Source organism: Pelophylax lessonae (assembly GCF_965119305.1).
Source record: "Pelophylax lessonae genome assembly, chromosome: 6".
NCBI classification, from domain to species: Eukaryota; Metazoa; Chordata; class Amphibia; order Anura; family Ranidae; genus Pelophylax; species Pelophylax lessonae.
This window is the reverse complement of record NC_138773.1, coordinates 111,753,227-111,770,887: the sequence shown is the minus strand read 5'-3', so window position 1 is coordinate 111,770,887 and position 17,661 is coordinate 111,753,227. Positions and strand designations below refer to the sequence as shown.

Sequence of the window (17,661 nt, the reverse complement as noted above, 5' to 3'; positions counted from 1 at the left end):
TTCCAAATTTTTTTAGTCCCCGGGGCCCAGGGCTGTCAGTTTTACATCCCATTGGTAGCATCCTTATCATATGGTGGGATATTATCTAGGGGCAAAAACAGATATAGAGAGCTTTTAAGTTAACAATCTACTGGGTACTGGGTCATGAGAACAGACCACTGGCCGGAACTTGCCCAGTATGCAATAGAGCTCCTGAGCTGCCCTGCATCCAGCGTGCTCTCCAAAGGGGCATTCAGTGTTGCCTGAGGTTTTGTGACAGATACAAGGGAGCGTCTGTCCACAGACTCCGTGGACTGGCTGACATTTATCAACATTAATCAGTCCTAGATTAGCAGCAGCTATCAAGACCCTGATGCCAATGTCACATATGGCACTTTTCCACTGCAAGTACCAGCTCGTACCGGCTCGGCTCTACTCGGCCCTGCTTGGCCCGGTTTGCTTTTCCACTGCTGGTACCGCATGGTATCGTGACGGTTCGGTACGGTACGGTATAGGTTTGCTTTTCCACTAAAGTAGTACTAAAGTTAAGTGGGTGGGATAACAACGGGGTGGGTGGGATTCTCTGACCAATCAGAGGCTAGTAGTGACTGCATGCAAAGGATTGTGGAATATGGTACCAGTTTGGTACCTGTTGGAACCACAATTGAGTAGGTACTGTTTTTTCAGAGCCGTACCGTACCGTACCGTTCGGTTCCATGCAGTGGAAAAGCAAACCTATACCGTACCGTACCGAACCGTTCCGACCCTATACCATGCGGTACCAGCAGTGGAAAAGCACAAAAGCGTGCCGAACCGGTACGGTTTCTATGCAGTGGAAAAGCGCCATAATTAAGTGCTTTCTGGATCTGGAATCTCTGAAAGACTGTCTAGGCTGTCTAGCTTTGTGGGCGTTGATTTCATCTGAAAGAAATTTTTCGGTGTAGGTTTCATGGGCACAATTAACACCCAACAACCAATTTTTCTGCACCTGTTTGACAGGTGCATATCATTGCAATTTTTGACAGCAAGGCCAATGCTTGCTTTCATCAAGAGTATCCCTGTAGGTTTATGGTGTGAAGGCACCACTGACACCCAAAGCCCAATTTTTCTGCACCTGTTACGGTACTTCTATCCAAAGTCTACGAAAGAGACACCAGAATTTATTAAAAAAATCTTGAATCTTGTTCCAAATGCACTAAATTGTCATTTTTTTGGCTTTAGAAATGTCATTATTGCTGCAGCATGCTGTATACATGGTACAGATGTGCCACTTTACAGGCAGACTAAGGGGATCCCACAGGCACTCTATTTAAAGGAATTTAAATTTTTTTTGTTATTTCTCATTTTGATGATTTCCCATTAAGCATCAGTAAATCGCTGCTCATTTAAAAAATATGTTTTTTACAAACTTTTTTTTCATTGATATATGTCCCCCAGAGCAGTACCCGAACCCCCATAACTATTGTATGCCCAATTAATTGCATATAAGCCTTCAAAATGGGCACTGATTTTTCCAGTTCAGGTCCCATAGACTTAAATGGGGTTCGTTATTCGGTTCCGAACTTTTGGGATGTTCTTAAAGTCTGCTGCGAACCAACAGGGGGTTTTTCGGTCCATCTCTAGTTTCAATGCAGAAAGATGATGCATATGAGTGATATACTGTAGCTTATTTAAACAGATCATTGAAGTCTATGGAATGATGAAAAAAAGGTGGGTCATGCTTCAGAAGCCAGGTGTTCTTTTTTTTTTTCATATTTTGATCTGCTCCATTGTACAACTGAGCTTTTATGTACTAGTGCATTGTAGAACTACATGCATTTCTAAAAAAAAAAAAAAAAAAAAAAAAAAAAAAAGACCCTACATGCAGCAGTTCAGCACCACTTTCCAGCAGAGCTTCTGCTAAAGTAATACACATGCATGATACCATGCATTTTAATGTACGCTCATGAACAAGGCAGGAAATACTCTCCTTCTGAAAAGGTACATAGAAAATAACATCTAGAATATATCAATATTGCATCAAAAACACATGAAGCATGAAAAGCTGATTTAACATATATACTAAAACATGTGCATTTTTGTAGTGACTGTATACTGGTTTTGTACATTAGTGTTACAAACTATTTGTCAGCTAAAAAAACATTTTTGCATTTTAATATTGTGCAGGATATGGAGCTATAGTCTTCTTTTCACATATCCAGCTTTTTCTGGTTTGTTCTAAGAATTCTATTGTTAACAGTACTGCAAATGTACAATTCATAGATACCCTGTACATACTGTACATGCAGCAGCTTTCAATAGTCATTCAATACTTGCAACAGCCTTCAAAACCCTGTCCTTATGGCTGAATCTTAGGACCGTTTTGATAACTAATGTTCTTATATTTTTATATACTGTAGTGTCAGACAATGCCTGCCATATTGGCCATGAGAATCATGCAGCATGCATTAAGAGGCATGTAAGCTTTGGTACTGTCAGGAGGTGCTGAAGCGTTGAAACTTTGGGCTCTGATGAAGAGGGGTTACTGCAGGAAATGCATCAGCCATATTGTATGTGGATGGCTTCTTCCCACGCTGATGAACAAGTGCTGCAGGTTTGGCAATGTATCTTTGAATACATTGATGGGCTTGTTAACTGATTTGTCTGTGAGTATATTTGCTTTTATAAATTAATAAATGGTGTATAAAGGTAATGGGCTAGGCTGGTGTGCCCTCTTTTTGTTTTTTTTCAGTGCTGTGCATAACAGGGCATTCTCAGTCCCAAGAGGGCAGCAAGGCGTGGTGGCGTCATATTCTTGAATTGGAACAGTGGAAACCAACTGGTCTCTAAGCACCACATTTGAGCGCAGGAGGTTACTTTAATTGTTAACTTTATTTGTCTATAAGGGCAGGGTTTTGGGGCCTGCGACAGGTATGTGCAGGAACCACTATGCAGTTTTTTTTTATATGCTGGCAATTTTAAGCATTTCTATTAAAGCCTGGGCTCTCTATATATGGGTCAACAGTAGAAGAATACCTCTATCTTGACTTCACGTGTAGTTCACACTGACCTCTAGCTGGGCTCCCTTATTATCTTAGAGCACTGTGTAGAAGATGTCACTGACTAGTTGCTCTGGGCAACAAGTACAATTCATACTTCAGATACTTTTATTGAAAAGGCACAAGTTGCTGCAAACAAAGTCGCATTCAATGTGTTTTTGATGGAAGTTAGGATCCCTTCAGCTGTATACTAAACGAAAATACAATAGCTCCTCATGCTCTGTGTTTTGTTATAGGTACATAATGTGATTGCTAGCTGACACTATTATTTTAGCCTTTCTGTAAATTACATCTAGTGTTGGTGTCAAGCCCCTGCTGTGTTTTGTTTGTAATGACTACCGACAATTTATAGTAGATTTGTATCGTACTCTTCATTTGGTTACTGTATTGGTGTCAAGGAATTTCATTACACATGACTGTTTCTGTTTCTATTTCATGAAAGTCCTCAGGATATTCAAGAAGCAGTAATTAGTTATACTTTCTGAATTACCCTTTACTCTGACTAATAAAAGTCTCATAAATCTCCATACTGTGACCGAAAGCTTGATTTGACACATTAATTTGTGATAAGACATGCTAGATACATTGACAGTAAAATGTAATAGCTGTCTAAATCATACTCAGACAAATAAGTGTTATTGTATAAGGTGTCTAAATTAAAAATATATTAACATCGGCTTTTTTTTTTTTACCCACTGTGTTCCAGTTAAAGTGTAACTCCAGCTGCAATTTTTTTTAGTGTTTTTTTTATTGTTGCCTACTGCACTCAAAAGTATAAAAATAGTTTTGCCTGGAGTTGAACTGTAAACAAAGCAAACCAATATTTAAAAAAAATATAATGATCATTAAAATCATCTTATTTTCAACACAGCCATTAATTGGTTCACAGGTTGCCACTGGAGTCCTCTTCCACTCCTCCATGACAACATCACGGAGCTGGTGGATGTTAGAGATCTTGCGCTCCTCCACCTTCCATTTGAGGATGCCCCACAGATGCTCAATAGGGTTTAGGTCTGGAGACATGCTTGGCCAGTCCATCACCTTTATCCTCAGCTACTTTAGAAAGACAGTGGTCATCTTGGAGGTGTGTTTGGGGTCTTTATCATGTTGGAATACTACCCTGTGGCCCAGTCCCTGGAGGGAGGGGATCATGCGCTGCTTCAGTATGTCACAGTACATGTTGGCATTCATGGTTCCCTCAATGAACTGTAGCTCCCCAGTGCTGGCACCACTCTTGCAGCCCCAGACCATGACACTCCCACCACCTTGCTTGAGTGTAGGCAAGACACACTTGTCTTTGTACTCCTTACCTGGTTACCACCACACGATTGACACCATCGGAAACAAAATAGGTTTATCTTGGTCTCATCAGACCACAAGACATGGTTCTAGTAATCCATGTCCTTAGTCTGCTTGTCTTCAGCAAACCGTTTGCGGGATTTCTTGTGCATCATCTTTAGAAGAGGCTTTCTTCTGGGAAGAAAGCCATGCATACCAATTTCATGCAGTGTGCGGCGCATGGTCTGAGCACTGACAGGCTGACCCCCCCACCTTTTAAACCTCTGCAGCAATGCTAGCAGCACTCATACGTCTACAGTATTTCCCAAAGACAACCTCTGGATATGACGCTGAGCATGTGCACTCAACTTCTTTGGTCGACCATGGCAAGGTCTGTTCTGAGTGGAACCTGCCCTGGTAAACCACTGTATGGTCTTGGCCACCGTGCTGCAGTCCAGTTTCAGGGTCTTGGTAATCTTCTTTTAGCCTAGGCCATCTTTATGTAGAGCCACAGTTCTTTTTTTCAGATCGTCAAAGAGTTCTTTGCCATGAGGTGCAACGTGGAACTTCCAGCGACCAGTATGAGAGAGTGAGAGCGATAAAGCCAAACTAAACACACCTGCTCCCCATTCACACCTGAGACCTTGTAATGCTAACGAGTCACATTACATCAGGGAGGGAAAATGGCTAATTGGGCCCAATTTGGACATTTTTACTTAGGGGTGTACTCACTTTTGTTGACAGCGGTTTAGACATTAATGACTGCGTGTTGAGTTATTTTAACGTGGACAGCAAATTTACACTGTTATGCAAGCTGTACACTCACTACTTTACATTGCAGCAAAGTGTAATTTCTTCAGTGTTGTCACATAAAAAGATATAATAAAATATTTACAAAAATGTGAGCGGTGTACTCACTTTTGTGAGATACTGTATATATAATAAGAGGAAAATAAACCACTTAGTCCCCATTCACACTGGGGCGACCTGTTAGGCGACCTGGTCGCCTGACAGGTCGCCGTAGGTTGCCTTCCATAGAGAAGCTGGGGACCCGTTCTAATAGGAGCGACACAAGTCGCTCCGACTTAGAAAAAGGGTCCGGAGCTTCTTTGGGGCGACCCGGAGCGACCTGCATAGACTTCAATGTTATGAAGTCCGTGCCGGCCGCTCGAGGTCGCGGTGCGAGCAGCGTGCCGCGACCTATGAGGTCGCCCCGGCAAGTAGCGTCGCCACAGTGTGAACGGGGCCTTAAGGACCAAGCCTATTTCTGACAAATGTTGTTTAAAAAAGTTAAAATCAATATTTTTTGCTAGAAAATTACTTAGAACCCCCAAACAATATATATATATATATATATATATTTTTTTTTTTAGCACAGACTCTGGAGAATAAAATGGCAGTCATTGCAATATTTTTTGTCATGGAATATTTGCGCAGTGGTCTTTCAAATGCATTTTTTTTGGAAAAAATAAATTTCACTGCATTTAGAAAAAAACTAAGAAGTAAAGTTAGCCCAATTTGTTTGTATATTGTGAAAGATGATGTCACGAGGAGTAAATAGATACCTAACATGTTACGGTTTAAAATTGCACACACTCATGGAATGGCGACAAACTACGGTACTTAAAAATCTCCTCAGGCAACATTTTAAAATGTTTTAACGGTTACCAGTTTAGAGTTACAGAGAAGGTATTTTTCTAGAATTATTGCTCTCGCTCTGGCGATCACTGCGATACCTTACATGTGTGGTTGGAACACTGTGTTCTTTGTGAGCGTGACTTACGTATGCATTTTCTTTTGTGAGCAAGCTCACAGGGAACGGGGGCGCTTTAAAAAAAATGTTTTTTCCTATTTACTTTATTTAATTTTTTTTTAGCACTGTTTTTAAGCAGATCTCTTTTATTGCTGTCACAAGGAATATAAACATCCCTTGTGATAGTAATAGGCAGTGACAGGTACTCTTTATGGAGGGATCTGATTCTGATCCGGCTTACTCCTGACTAACATTGCTCTGCCTAATACCCCGACCTCGGCTTGTTTTGGATTCTTCTTCTGCCTGATGTTTTTGCCTATCTACCTGAATGTTACCTACCCAGGCTCGTCTGACTCTGCACCTGCACTTCCAGTCTGCTTCAGCTGTCTCTTCGGTCTGCCAAGCTTCGTGCCAGCATACCATCCATCAGCCTGTCTGCTGCACATCCTCCTGCTGATTGCTGCTACATGGATTACTGGACTGATTGCAGGCGCTCCTACATCTCTGTGCTCTGGTGGCTGTTGTCTCCACTTCAGTAATCCCTGAGCCGGTGCTGTACAAGAGGCCCTACTCTACACGTCAGGCTCACTGACCAGGTACGTGACAGGAGGAATGGGGGTGGGGCTGGACAGGTCTAGGCAGGTCTGTCTAAGAAAGGCCGACAACCTTTTCAGGAAGTGAAAGACAGCTTAGTAAATTCAGATAAAGGGAGACATCGTTGTCGGTGAAGAACAGGAAGAAGCTGATTGTCTAGCTTAGATATGACTTTCTAAGCTACACAATCAGCTAGCCAGAAAAAAAATATTATCAAAGATAAAGATATTTAACATACTATTGATATGAAAAATTTTACTTTTGACTGGAGTTTCCCTTTAAAGACAGGTGCTTAAAACAGGTAGGTCATTTAAACTTTTGTTATTCAACTGAAAAACATATTTCAGTCATTGTTTATTGTCTTTTTTACCACCGTATTAAAAGTTAATGGAAAGTTTCCTATACTGCGGAGGTGATATAAAATACTAAGTTGACGTCAACTAATCCAGTTGACGTCATTGTGACGAAACGCGTAGGGCGGAGTCTCCGACATCATACGTCATTTCCGGTTGTCGGCCGTGGAACGTGGAAGCATCCCGGCGCACACTGCATTCTGATCTCGATCATCTCACGAGTGAGTTATCTACGCCTTGTTTTTTGATCTGTATGATTCTACTATTCACCATGGGGTTTCTTCTTCTGCGAGCATCTAGGCCATCCGCCACCGGCTATTGACTGCATCTCACTACGAAGGGGAACCCCTCATCATCATACAGGTTGTATTAACAAAACGCCACCCAGTGGCTACCTACGGACTTTACACACAAAAGTCTTTCTCAGTTTATTATCACACTTTCTGTGGCACGTTCATTTATTTTCCATTTGTTCATTTCACACATCTTGTGGTAGTGGGTTTATTATACTCACGGTATTTGTTCATTTCACTATTTGTGATTTATTTTTTGATCTTTATGTGAATAAACACTTGTATATTCATTTAGACTATCACTCCTATTATTTTTGGCACACTTCACTATTTGTGGGTTATCACACCCTTTTATCCCCACTCACGTTATTTGGGGCATTTGTAAAGGTAGCGCCAACACCAATCGTCACAACTTTTATTTATCACTTTCACCTTCACCTAAGGTTTGATTGGGGCAGCTTACACCTTTTTGTTTTTTTTCTCACCCCCCCATTTCATATTTTGAAGTCCGTAGCGTTGGTCACCTCTCTTTATCATATAAAATACTAAATTTTCATTTGGGCTGAGCACCATAGTAAAAACCATTTATCCTTTGTCCCATCATGTTGTGAACTCTTTGGAAATGCTTATCAAGTTAATGACCTATCCATGGATGATTGAAATAAGTACTGGAGACTTATTCTCTAAAGCAAATCATTTCTAAAGCTCAAAATTCACTCTTACCGGTAATATCATTTCTTCCACCACCAGGGGGCCCCATAGCCGAAATTAACAAGACATCCACAATATCCATCCTTGAAGTGTCTTTTCTATCATACCAATGCCCATGGTCAATCCACTGTCTTAGTAGTTCAATGGGTGGTTGGGCTCCATAAACTTCTTTTGCGGGCATATTTAGATCATCTGTCAACATAAGTACAGGGCTTATATAATGTGTCCATGAGTTCACTATGATGATTATATCATTGCTAGTATTGTGAATCAGAACCTTATACAAATCACATTTTCCACTCACAGATACTCCAGTATAACCCACTTTAAGTACAAAGCGCTCTGCCTGTGTCTACTTTTTTCTCTGTTAAATGGACTTAATCAAATTCTTAAGAAAGGTTTGCAGCAACATCAGAAAGCATTAAACAGTAAGAGATGTTCAGAAGAAGATTACTTTATACCATTAGATATGTTTAAATTGTGTTGACACAGCAGAAATAATAAAACTCTTGCTGCGTGTCATTTAATGAGCATTTTTCTTGTATTGACCAAATGTTTGATAAAGCCTTGTAAACCAGTTGTTCTCAACCACCGGGCTGTGGCCTGCTACTGGGCTATGACCTTTCTCTTCCCAGGCCCCACACTAGCTGCAGATCCCCAAACCTACTACACTGCCTTCCTGCTCTAACATTACCTCGAACCTCCCATAACTGCCCACAGTGCCCCCTCACCCCACCCCCCCACCCTCAGTCACTGATTGACAGGTTTTGCAATGTATTAATTTAACAGAAGTCAATCTAACAATTGACTTCTGTCAAATAGGGACAGCCACACACTAATCAACTGAACTGGTTGAATTTCGATTATCTATGGCCACCTTTTGACTGCTGCAGTGTACTCTAACTACCTCCAGAACCCCCATATGCCTACAGTGACCACAGCCCCATGCAGAGCCCTCCAAAATTTTTAATATATATTTTGCATTCCCATAAATTTATTTTGTGAGTATGAACTTTTTTTTTTACTTTTGTGACATAAAAGATTTTGAAATAATTTACTGGGCCCTGGCCTCAATTAGTTGGAACTTCCACCTTAAGTACTCCTGACCCCCTGACATGTTATTTTTTGGGGGGGGGGGGGGGAGTGGGTACCTAGTTTTGACAGGTACCAAGCTCCCACTTCCGCTCAGAGTGCCGCAGCGCCCCCGAGCAGAAGTTCTCTCCCCCTCCTTCCCTGCAATCTTCTGGGACACGTCAGAGGTCCCAGAAGATTGCCCAGCCATTCAGGATGGGCAGTGCAACTCGGGCATTCACAGTGCGCACCCGGATGTGAAGCCTCAAGCTGTCACAGCCGGGTGCCCCCACTAATGCCAACATTGCGGAGAGGAGAGGGAGAGAAGCGAGGGTTCGGGGGGCTGCATTGCTGGATCGTGGGACAGGTGAGTGTGTGTTTTTAATAAATGTCAGCCGCTACACTTTTTTGTAGCTGCTGACTTTTAATTAACACAGAAAAGGCTGAAACTCCGCTTTAAGCCAACGTCTCCTCTTCTTTATAGGATTTAAGAATTGGTCATTGGCTAAAAAATTGCATAGTAGAGTCTGTAGATTGTTCTGCAGGGGATGTTCTTCCTTCAGGGCAATTTCCCATGACAAGAGACCAACGCAGCAGCATTTTAAATAACTTTTTTTGTGGTCCCAAATACAAAGGAAATATGTCTCAGACCCGGGCAATTGAAAAATAAGCATTTGACTGAAAAGAAATGTGTGGGTAGATGTTATTTTTGTTTTCAATGGTTTTTATTCAGAATCTTGAAAGTATACAAAACTGGCATTTTCCGTTATGACAAAAAACAGTAATTGGCCGTAAACCAGGATATAAATCTTTATGATATTTAAGAGTACACACTGTCACTAAACATACTATATCACCATCTACATTATGAACTTACAAAATATGATAAAGAAAAAAAATATCAAGGAGGAAATCGGCAATAATTGATGAATATGCATAATGACTCTACTTGTCGCCTCCTACCCCTCTGAGGAAAATGTGTCAAAATGATCTGTAGATACAGATTTAAAGGCAACTGAGATTACATACAAACCCTCCTCTCCTGTAACGATTGATCTTGGGGACCAAAGATACTAAACTATTTGGCAGGAACTAGCATCTGCAAAGGCAGATACTAGCATCTGTAGAGGTTTATTACATTGACCTCACTTTGTCATCGCATTTTCTAAGGAAAATATTCTTCAACTCAGCTCTTGGGTTGAAATGTGAAAAGCTAGGTGCCTAGGGTTGGGATCAATAAGGTTAAGTGAAGATTAGGTGAGCGACTGTCAGTCCTATGAAAAATACTGCAGGAGGTGTGAGATGGGAGGGATGGGGCAGAATCCGTACTGTGTACGTCCTAGGGAAGTATCTATGCTTATTTATATGTTTCTTTTACCACTATTACATCAATGCTATTCATCTTAATGTAAAAACAATACAATCACCATCCTGCTGTTATTGACAAGGAGAAATGCATCTTGTGCTTGATAACATTGTTGTACGGTGTTTAAAATATTATATAGTCAAAGGGCTGCATTTTGTAGAAAGCTAAAAACATATTAATTCAGGCCAAACTAGGGTGGTAAACAGAACCTGTTCCTGTGAATAATAAATTGTATTAATTGACCTGTGTAATATTGAAAGAGGGGGTTTTTTAACTTGCACCAAGGCTACCTCATCTAGAATCTGTCTTTTGTAACATAACAGAAAATGTTGACTTTGTACCCAATGATAAAATGTTTCCTTACCTACAAACACAATAGCTTTTTTCCCTACTGGAGGGCCATACAGGCCTTTCCTCCTCCTATCCAGCTTGGAGAAGATGATATCCTGGGTCTGGTTTGCAGAAGTTCTTGCTGAGAAATTGATGCAGTTGGCAATATACTTATCTTTTGGAAGTTTTATCAAGAAACTGTTTGTTATTGCAGATTTCCCTGTTCCAGTGGGTCCCACAAACAGTATAGGGACTGAATGTTCTACGTATGTATTTAAGAAAAACGATTGTCTGGCAGTTTCAGTTGTTGGTATAATAAGATCTGATACCTAAGGAAACAAAGCAATACCAATGATTAGGTTGTAAATAAGCGAATTAAACAGAATCACTGTATGGATGTATAGAAAAAAAAAAAAACATGAAAAAACATTATCTCTAGAAATAGATACCTTGGCAGTGGGAGAAATGGTCATTTCCTCTTTGGTAATGTAATCAGTCCACATATTCCACTGTCCACTGGCATGTTTGTGAAAATAAAAGTCATATACAGTCCCTGTAATTTGAGATATTTCTGTATTAGTAGTAAGCGGTTGGATATTTAAAATTTAAAACAAATTGCCCACCATAAAGGTTGGATTAAGATTAAATAAAATAATATAGAACAAACTTTACAAGAGTTGCATTACATTACACAAACTAAAACATATAAAGACACAGCATCTAGAATATTTAAGAAACTTAGATTTATAAGTAAAAAAAAAAAAACAAATTTTTGTAGATTTTAGTTTACCTCTCTCTGGGAACAAGTTGTTTTTGGTCAATTTAACACTCTTTGGTCGAGGATGTTGATCATCGATTCCCATCAGGAGGTTCCGGTAAAAACTATCAAACTTCTTTCTACTGTCAGCATTTATGGTGCCACCAATGGTCCAAACCAAAGCAAAAAGAAAAAGGCCTTGTAGCCACAAAGTGATCTGCTGACTAGACATAGGCTCTTTACCCTCCTCTCCAGAATTGATGATTTCATCTGAAATATTGCAGAACCATGACAAACAGATGTAACCAATATGAAGCACAGGTTTTTAAAGCATACATATATGTGCAAAACAGCAACCTATCTACCGACGCAACTGGATTTATGTGCTTTACCTGGGTTTCATAGAGTATGAAAAATGCAATGAAAATAAGCAGTAACCATATGTGTGTGGCTGAATTAGGTGGGCCTACAAAGACCACATATATATTTTCACATTAGGGTACCAGGACATTAATGTCATTGCACCCATTGGGCTTTAGCTCTCTCTCATTCCATTACTGCTTTCAGAGATGGAACAAGTCAGAGAAGAACCTACAATCTCTATGCAAACGTAATGCACACCTGAGCACACAGCCATTACGGAACAATTGATGCCTCAGCAGAGACAGCAGTGGGAAAAAAGCATTTAACATACACTGTAAGATTGCTTGGCCTAGTCAGAGAAGAACCTACAATCTCTATGCAGAAAATGATGCACTCCTGAGCACAACCATTTTGAAAAGATGGGTGCCAAAGCAGCGACAGCCACTTCTTTTGCCTCTCATGTACTAATTAACAGGCCATCTATACCTGAGAACAAGTATTTCTGGATAACCTCATCATGAGATATGGCATTTCAGATTGAATATTGCATATACAGATGTTTGAATTCCAATCTGATTTTCTGCTAGATGATAACAGAGGTGGTTGTGTAAGGACTGCAAGCATTAGCAGTAGAGTGCTCATGCCACCAAACTTTCAATCCTGCTCTCGAATAACTGAAAAGGTAACACTTTAGCAATGGAGTCATATTTGACACATACCCATTTTATACCTTATCTAGAAGAAAATAGGCACATACTTTATATGAGCATGAGAACCAGAGAGCATGGCATTTTTTTTTTTTTTTTTTAGTACTGCGATACTAGGTCCATTGCTTGCTATAAAAATAAAAAGGTGTTAAATATTTTCCCAATGTTACAAAACATACTGAAAAGCTAACTGGCTGATAAAGTACAGTGGGTATAGAAAAAAATCAAATTTTGTTGTTTTGCAGCCTGAAATGAAGACAGGCACATTTTTTTTTTATCCAGCTGTATTTTTTAGTGCAACTTATAACATTTAAGTAAAAGATCATCAACATGTCAGAAAAAAAAAAAACTCAAAACCAACAAACTTGTAGTTTGTTTGACTACATTTTGCTTTAAATACAGCCTTTAGTCTGTTGGGATATGTCTCTACTAACTTGTATATCTAGACTTTGCAATATTTGCCCACTCTTCTTTACAGAACTGTTAAAGTTCAGTTAAGGTTGATGGTGACCATTTGTGGACTGCAGTTTTCAAGCCATTCCACATATTTCCAATGGGGTTTGAGGCTGGGCTCTGACTTGGTCATGCAAGGACATTCACCTTTTTCTCCTTTAACTACTGTGTGGTCATTTTTGGTGTGTGCTTTGTGACATTATCATGTTGAAAGGTAAACCTTCTTCCCAATGACAACTTTCTGGCAACAGATTTTCTTCAAGAATTTGATGGTATTTTGCCCCATCCATTTTTTTTTTCTATCCTGACAAATGCTCCAGTCCCTGCTGAAGAGAAACACTCCCATAACAGGACAATGACCTAAAGCATACAGTGAAAATGACCACACAGTGTTCGGAGGAGAAATAGGTGAATGCCCTTCCATGGCTTAGTCAGAGCCCAGACTTAAACCCCATTGAAAATCTGTGGAATGACTTGAAGATTGCAGTCCACAAATGGTTATCATCAAATTTAACTGAACTTGAGCATTTCTGCAAATAAGAGTGGGCAAATATTGCAAAGTCTAGATGTGCAAAGTTAGGAAAGACTGATGCATGGGTACCCCCCAGAATGCCATGTTCACTGGCCATGAAGTACAGGAGGCTAAAGAAAGGAAGAAAGGAAGAACAAACAAAAGAAAGAAAGAACAAAAAAAGTTCCTGTGGTTCCAGGAGTACAGTTGTCCACAAGGGATGGCTGGGACTAGTGTCTTGCATCTCAGCGCAATTGGGTCAGTTCAGGCGCAGGCATAGACATGGTCAGCATACAGGCAAAGGAACGACCCAGGCAACAGTTAGAAACATGGTCAATAAACAGGCAAATCAGGAATGATGATTCCAGCTATACTGGTCTGACAACACTGTGGCAGGTGTGGTGGTGATCGGAGAACTGTGAAAACCTTGAGTTTGAACCGCAGCTTTACCACCTGAAAATCACTACCCTCCTTTCGCTGCAGAGACAGCGGCTGGGGATGCACACCGGCCATGGCCGGGATGCTTTGCTTCGCAGCTGTGGAAGAAATTCAACCCTCTGTATGCCTGCAGATCGTCACCCATTCAAGTAAATGGGGTTGCTTATGCAGGGTCCAAGGGGTTAAAGTGGGTGGTGAGGAGACGATACAATGTCTCCTCGATGCCTGTCCAATGCTCCCTGAAGAGTTATCCAACATGAATGGCTCTTCAGCGAGCAATGCATAATGTCTTTTTCAGGAGTCTTTCAGGACAGCCACCTCTGAAAGGCCTTGGCACCTACCTTCTCAGGAAACACCACCTCAACCATGAAGATTTAAACCCCCCGTCAGCCAACGCCCTTCAGTTCTCCAAGAGTACCTTCGACCAGCTGGGGAGACACAAAGTCACATCATACTAACCTCCATTCTCCTGATGGTAATATGTCCAGAACTTCTTTGGGTGGGTAACTGTGCTGTCCTGAAAGACTCCTGGAAAAGACGTTACCGGTAAGAGTAACTCTGTTTTTCCCCCTCTTCTTTCAGGACAGTCTCCTCTGAGAGGACAAGTGAGCACTTATCCCTAGGGCGGGACCACAGTTTGAAGGACTTTACGCCCAAAAGCCTGATCCCTAGCAGACAACAGGTCCCGCCTGTAGTGCTAGGGGAAGGACAAAAAAATGGACAAGGTTGCTGCCCGACAGATCTGCTCTGGCATAGCACCAGCTCTCTCCACATGGTAAGTTACCACAGCCCTAGTGGACTGCACCTTGATACCCACCGGGACCTTCCTACCACTTGCAATATAGAAAAATACACAGATTTCCCTGGCGCTAATACGAAACCAATTTAGACATAGAATTTCCAACACATGTGCAAGTATAGTCCTTTCATTTGGCTCCTAATTAGGGATGTGCTCTGTGTTCAAGTCGAACATAAGTTAGACTCGAACATCAGCTGTTCGTGTGTTCGCAGAACATGCAAACAAATGGGGTGCTCGTGGGAAGTTTGCTCACCGATGAGCACCCCATAATGCACTGCGCTGTTTTTTTCTATTTTTTGGGTCAGGCGGGTGTCGTGATTGATGATGGATTTACATCGAGGGACACTATTTTTTTTTTCTTTTTAATAAAGAAGACTCCCATAGTCTTTTTCTCCTCCTGGATTTCTAAGGTGGTGTGGATAGCTCCCAAGAGATCCTCCACCTCTTCTAGGGTTAACTTGTACAAAGAAGCTCTAGTGGATTCGCCATCCACCCCTTCTCCCTCCATCTCCACCTAGGAGCCTGAAGCTATACTATTGCACTCTTCAGCCTCTTTTTCAGTGCCCCCCAGTACTCCTCCACTGGGGGAGGGCACAACTGGTGGGGCTGGAGCAATCTCCTGCTGTGCTGGCTGATGGTGAGTCTGGGACTGAGGATACTGTAGGTTAGAAAATAAACCCTTAAATGACTGAAAGGTGCTGGAAAGCTCCTTGACCGATGCAGCTAGATCAGTAAACTGCTCCGCAGAATGTTACCTGACCAGGCCCTCAATACACGCCTTACAAAGCGCCTTAGTCCAGGTTTCACCATAGTGGCCCTGCATGATGGGCACCAGTTCTTGGAGCTATGTGGTGATTTAGATTTGTCTGAGGCCTTACCCTGTAACATAAAAGAAATGAAGAAGGCTAAGCACCCACACTGCCCCCTCCCCCCAGGCCCTCGCAAGCACAGTATGCCACCAGGAGTTTACCCAGGACCGACCACCATCAGGGCCCCAGAACCACCGCCAAACTCCCCACCCCCCTCCAGACCACCAAGGGGGGACTACACTAGTAGAGCTAGTGGGAGAAAGGTAGGGGAGCACCACCCTCAGGGTTCCCCTTACCTTAGAATGGCTGGTGCTGGCTTCATTTGGAACAGTACTTGTAGCTTCTGCCTCTGACATATCTAGGGGTGGTCGTACACCTGCTGGGTCTCTTAGCTGTCCCCACAGCATTTGGCTTGCACCAGCCTTGTGTCCAGTCTGTTCTTCAAATCCCCACAGCCTCCACCAGAAGCCGCAGGTCCGGCGGAAGTGCCCGCCTCCACCGGAAGTGATGTCACCCGCCACTAGGCCCAGCCAGAAGCTCCAATGCTGGCTGCACCTCCACAGTGCCCCCCTGGTTGAAGAAAAAGCAGACCCCCGCAGCCTCGGACCCCCCCCTGAGGAGAAGCTGAGGTAGTCCAGGTTCCCCATCCAGACCCTTAGCTGCACACATGGAGAGACCTTCGCCTCCCCTTAACAGGAAGCACAGCCACAGCCTCCCTGGCTGTCCAGCCTTTGTTCCTGGTGGTGTCTCCCCACCGGGGGAAACACCAGAACTGAAGGGCGCCGGCTGACATGGGGTTAAATCTTCATGGTTGAGGTGGTGTTTACTGAGAAGGGAGGAGCCAAGGTCTCTCAGAGGTGGCTGTCCTGAAAGAAGAGGGGGTTAAATCCTTATGGTGACACAATGACCGCTGTGGCAGTGATCAGAAACACTGTAGCTGGTGTAGTGGTGATCAGGGACACTGTAAATGGTGTGGCAGTGATCAGAGACACTGTAAATGGTATGGTGGTGATCAGAGACACTGGGCCCTGAGGTATGCGAACAGAGGGGTGTACCTATGAGTCCTCCAGGGATAACAGAGCCAGAGCCGGTGCAAGATTAGGGGGGGGGGCGAAGGGGTGTATGCCCTGAGTGGTAAAATTTATTGGAGAGAGGGGGGCGCAGTGAAATCAAGGACTTATCAAAAGTGGCTGGATAACTTTCACACACTAACTGTGTGTGTAATTGATCCAGCCGCTAAAAGTACAAGCCTAGCCTTTCCCTTCTGTCAGCGGAGAATACTCCCCCTGACAGACGATCTGTAGTCCCAGCCTGGCGTGACGCCACTCGCTGAGAGGCCGGCCGGCCGGATGGGAGGAGCATAGAATGCTCTGCTTCAACCGCAAACTCGAGGAGCCAAGAAGAGGGGACCAAGAGGCACAGGCACTGTCTGCAGCAGTGTGTAGTAACTAAAAAGGGGTAAAAGCAGCACCAATATAAATTATATAAAAGTCTATATAAAAATATACAGATATAAGTCCAAATAGTATATATAGGCAGTCCAGAGTCCTTAAAACCACTTAAGCCCCGGAAGATTTTACCCCCTTCCTGACCAGGGCCATTTTTGCGATTCGGCACTGCGTGACTTTAATGGACAATTGCGCGGTCGTGCGAAACTGTACCCAAACAAATTTGACGACCTTTTTTTCCCACAAACAGAGCTTTCTTTTGGTGGTATTTGATCACCTGTGCAATTTTTTGATCATGCGCTATAAACAAAAAAAGAGCGACAATTTTGTAAAAATAACAATATTTTTCAAATTTTTTTATATGCAATTCCCCCCCAAAAAATTCAAAAATCAAAATTTTTTAACATTTTAGGCCAATTTGTTTTCTGCTACATATGTTTGGTAAAAAAAAAAAATCGCAAAAAGCGTATTTTGATTGGTTTGCGCAAAAGTTATTGCGTTTACTAACTAAGGGAAAGATTTTTGTCATTTTTATTGTTTTTTTTTTTTAACGAGTAATGGCGGCAATCTGCGTTTTTTGTTGCCGGACTGTGTAACGCTCCTGCGTTTT

General features: G+C 42.1%; 1 protein-coding gene across 1 annotated transcript in view; it reads right to left on the bottom strand.

Moving 5' to 3' along the window:
- LOC309559164 (dynein axonemal heavy chain 3-like) overlaps positions 1–17,661 on the bottom strand; it is a 480,621-nt gene that overhangs the window by 218,159 nt on the left and 244,801 nt on the right. The window contains exons 27-30 of the mRNA XM_082262311.1: positions 11,557–11,793; positions 11,216–11,319; positions 10,801–11,095; positions 8,012–8,191 (exon numbers count right to left, since the gene is read on the bottom strand). Of these exons, the coding sequence (XP_082118437.1) occupies positions 8,012–8,191; positions 10,801–11,095; positions 11,216–11,319; positions 11,557–11,793 (816 nt within the window). The remainder of the gene's footprint in view (positions 1–8,011; positions 8,192–10,800; positions 11,096–11,215; positions 11,320–11,556; positions 11,794–17,661) is intronic.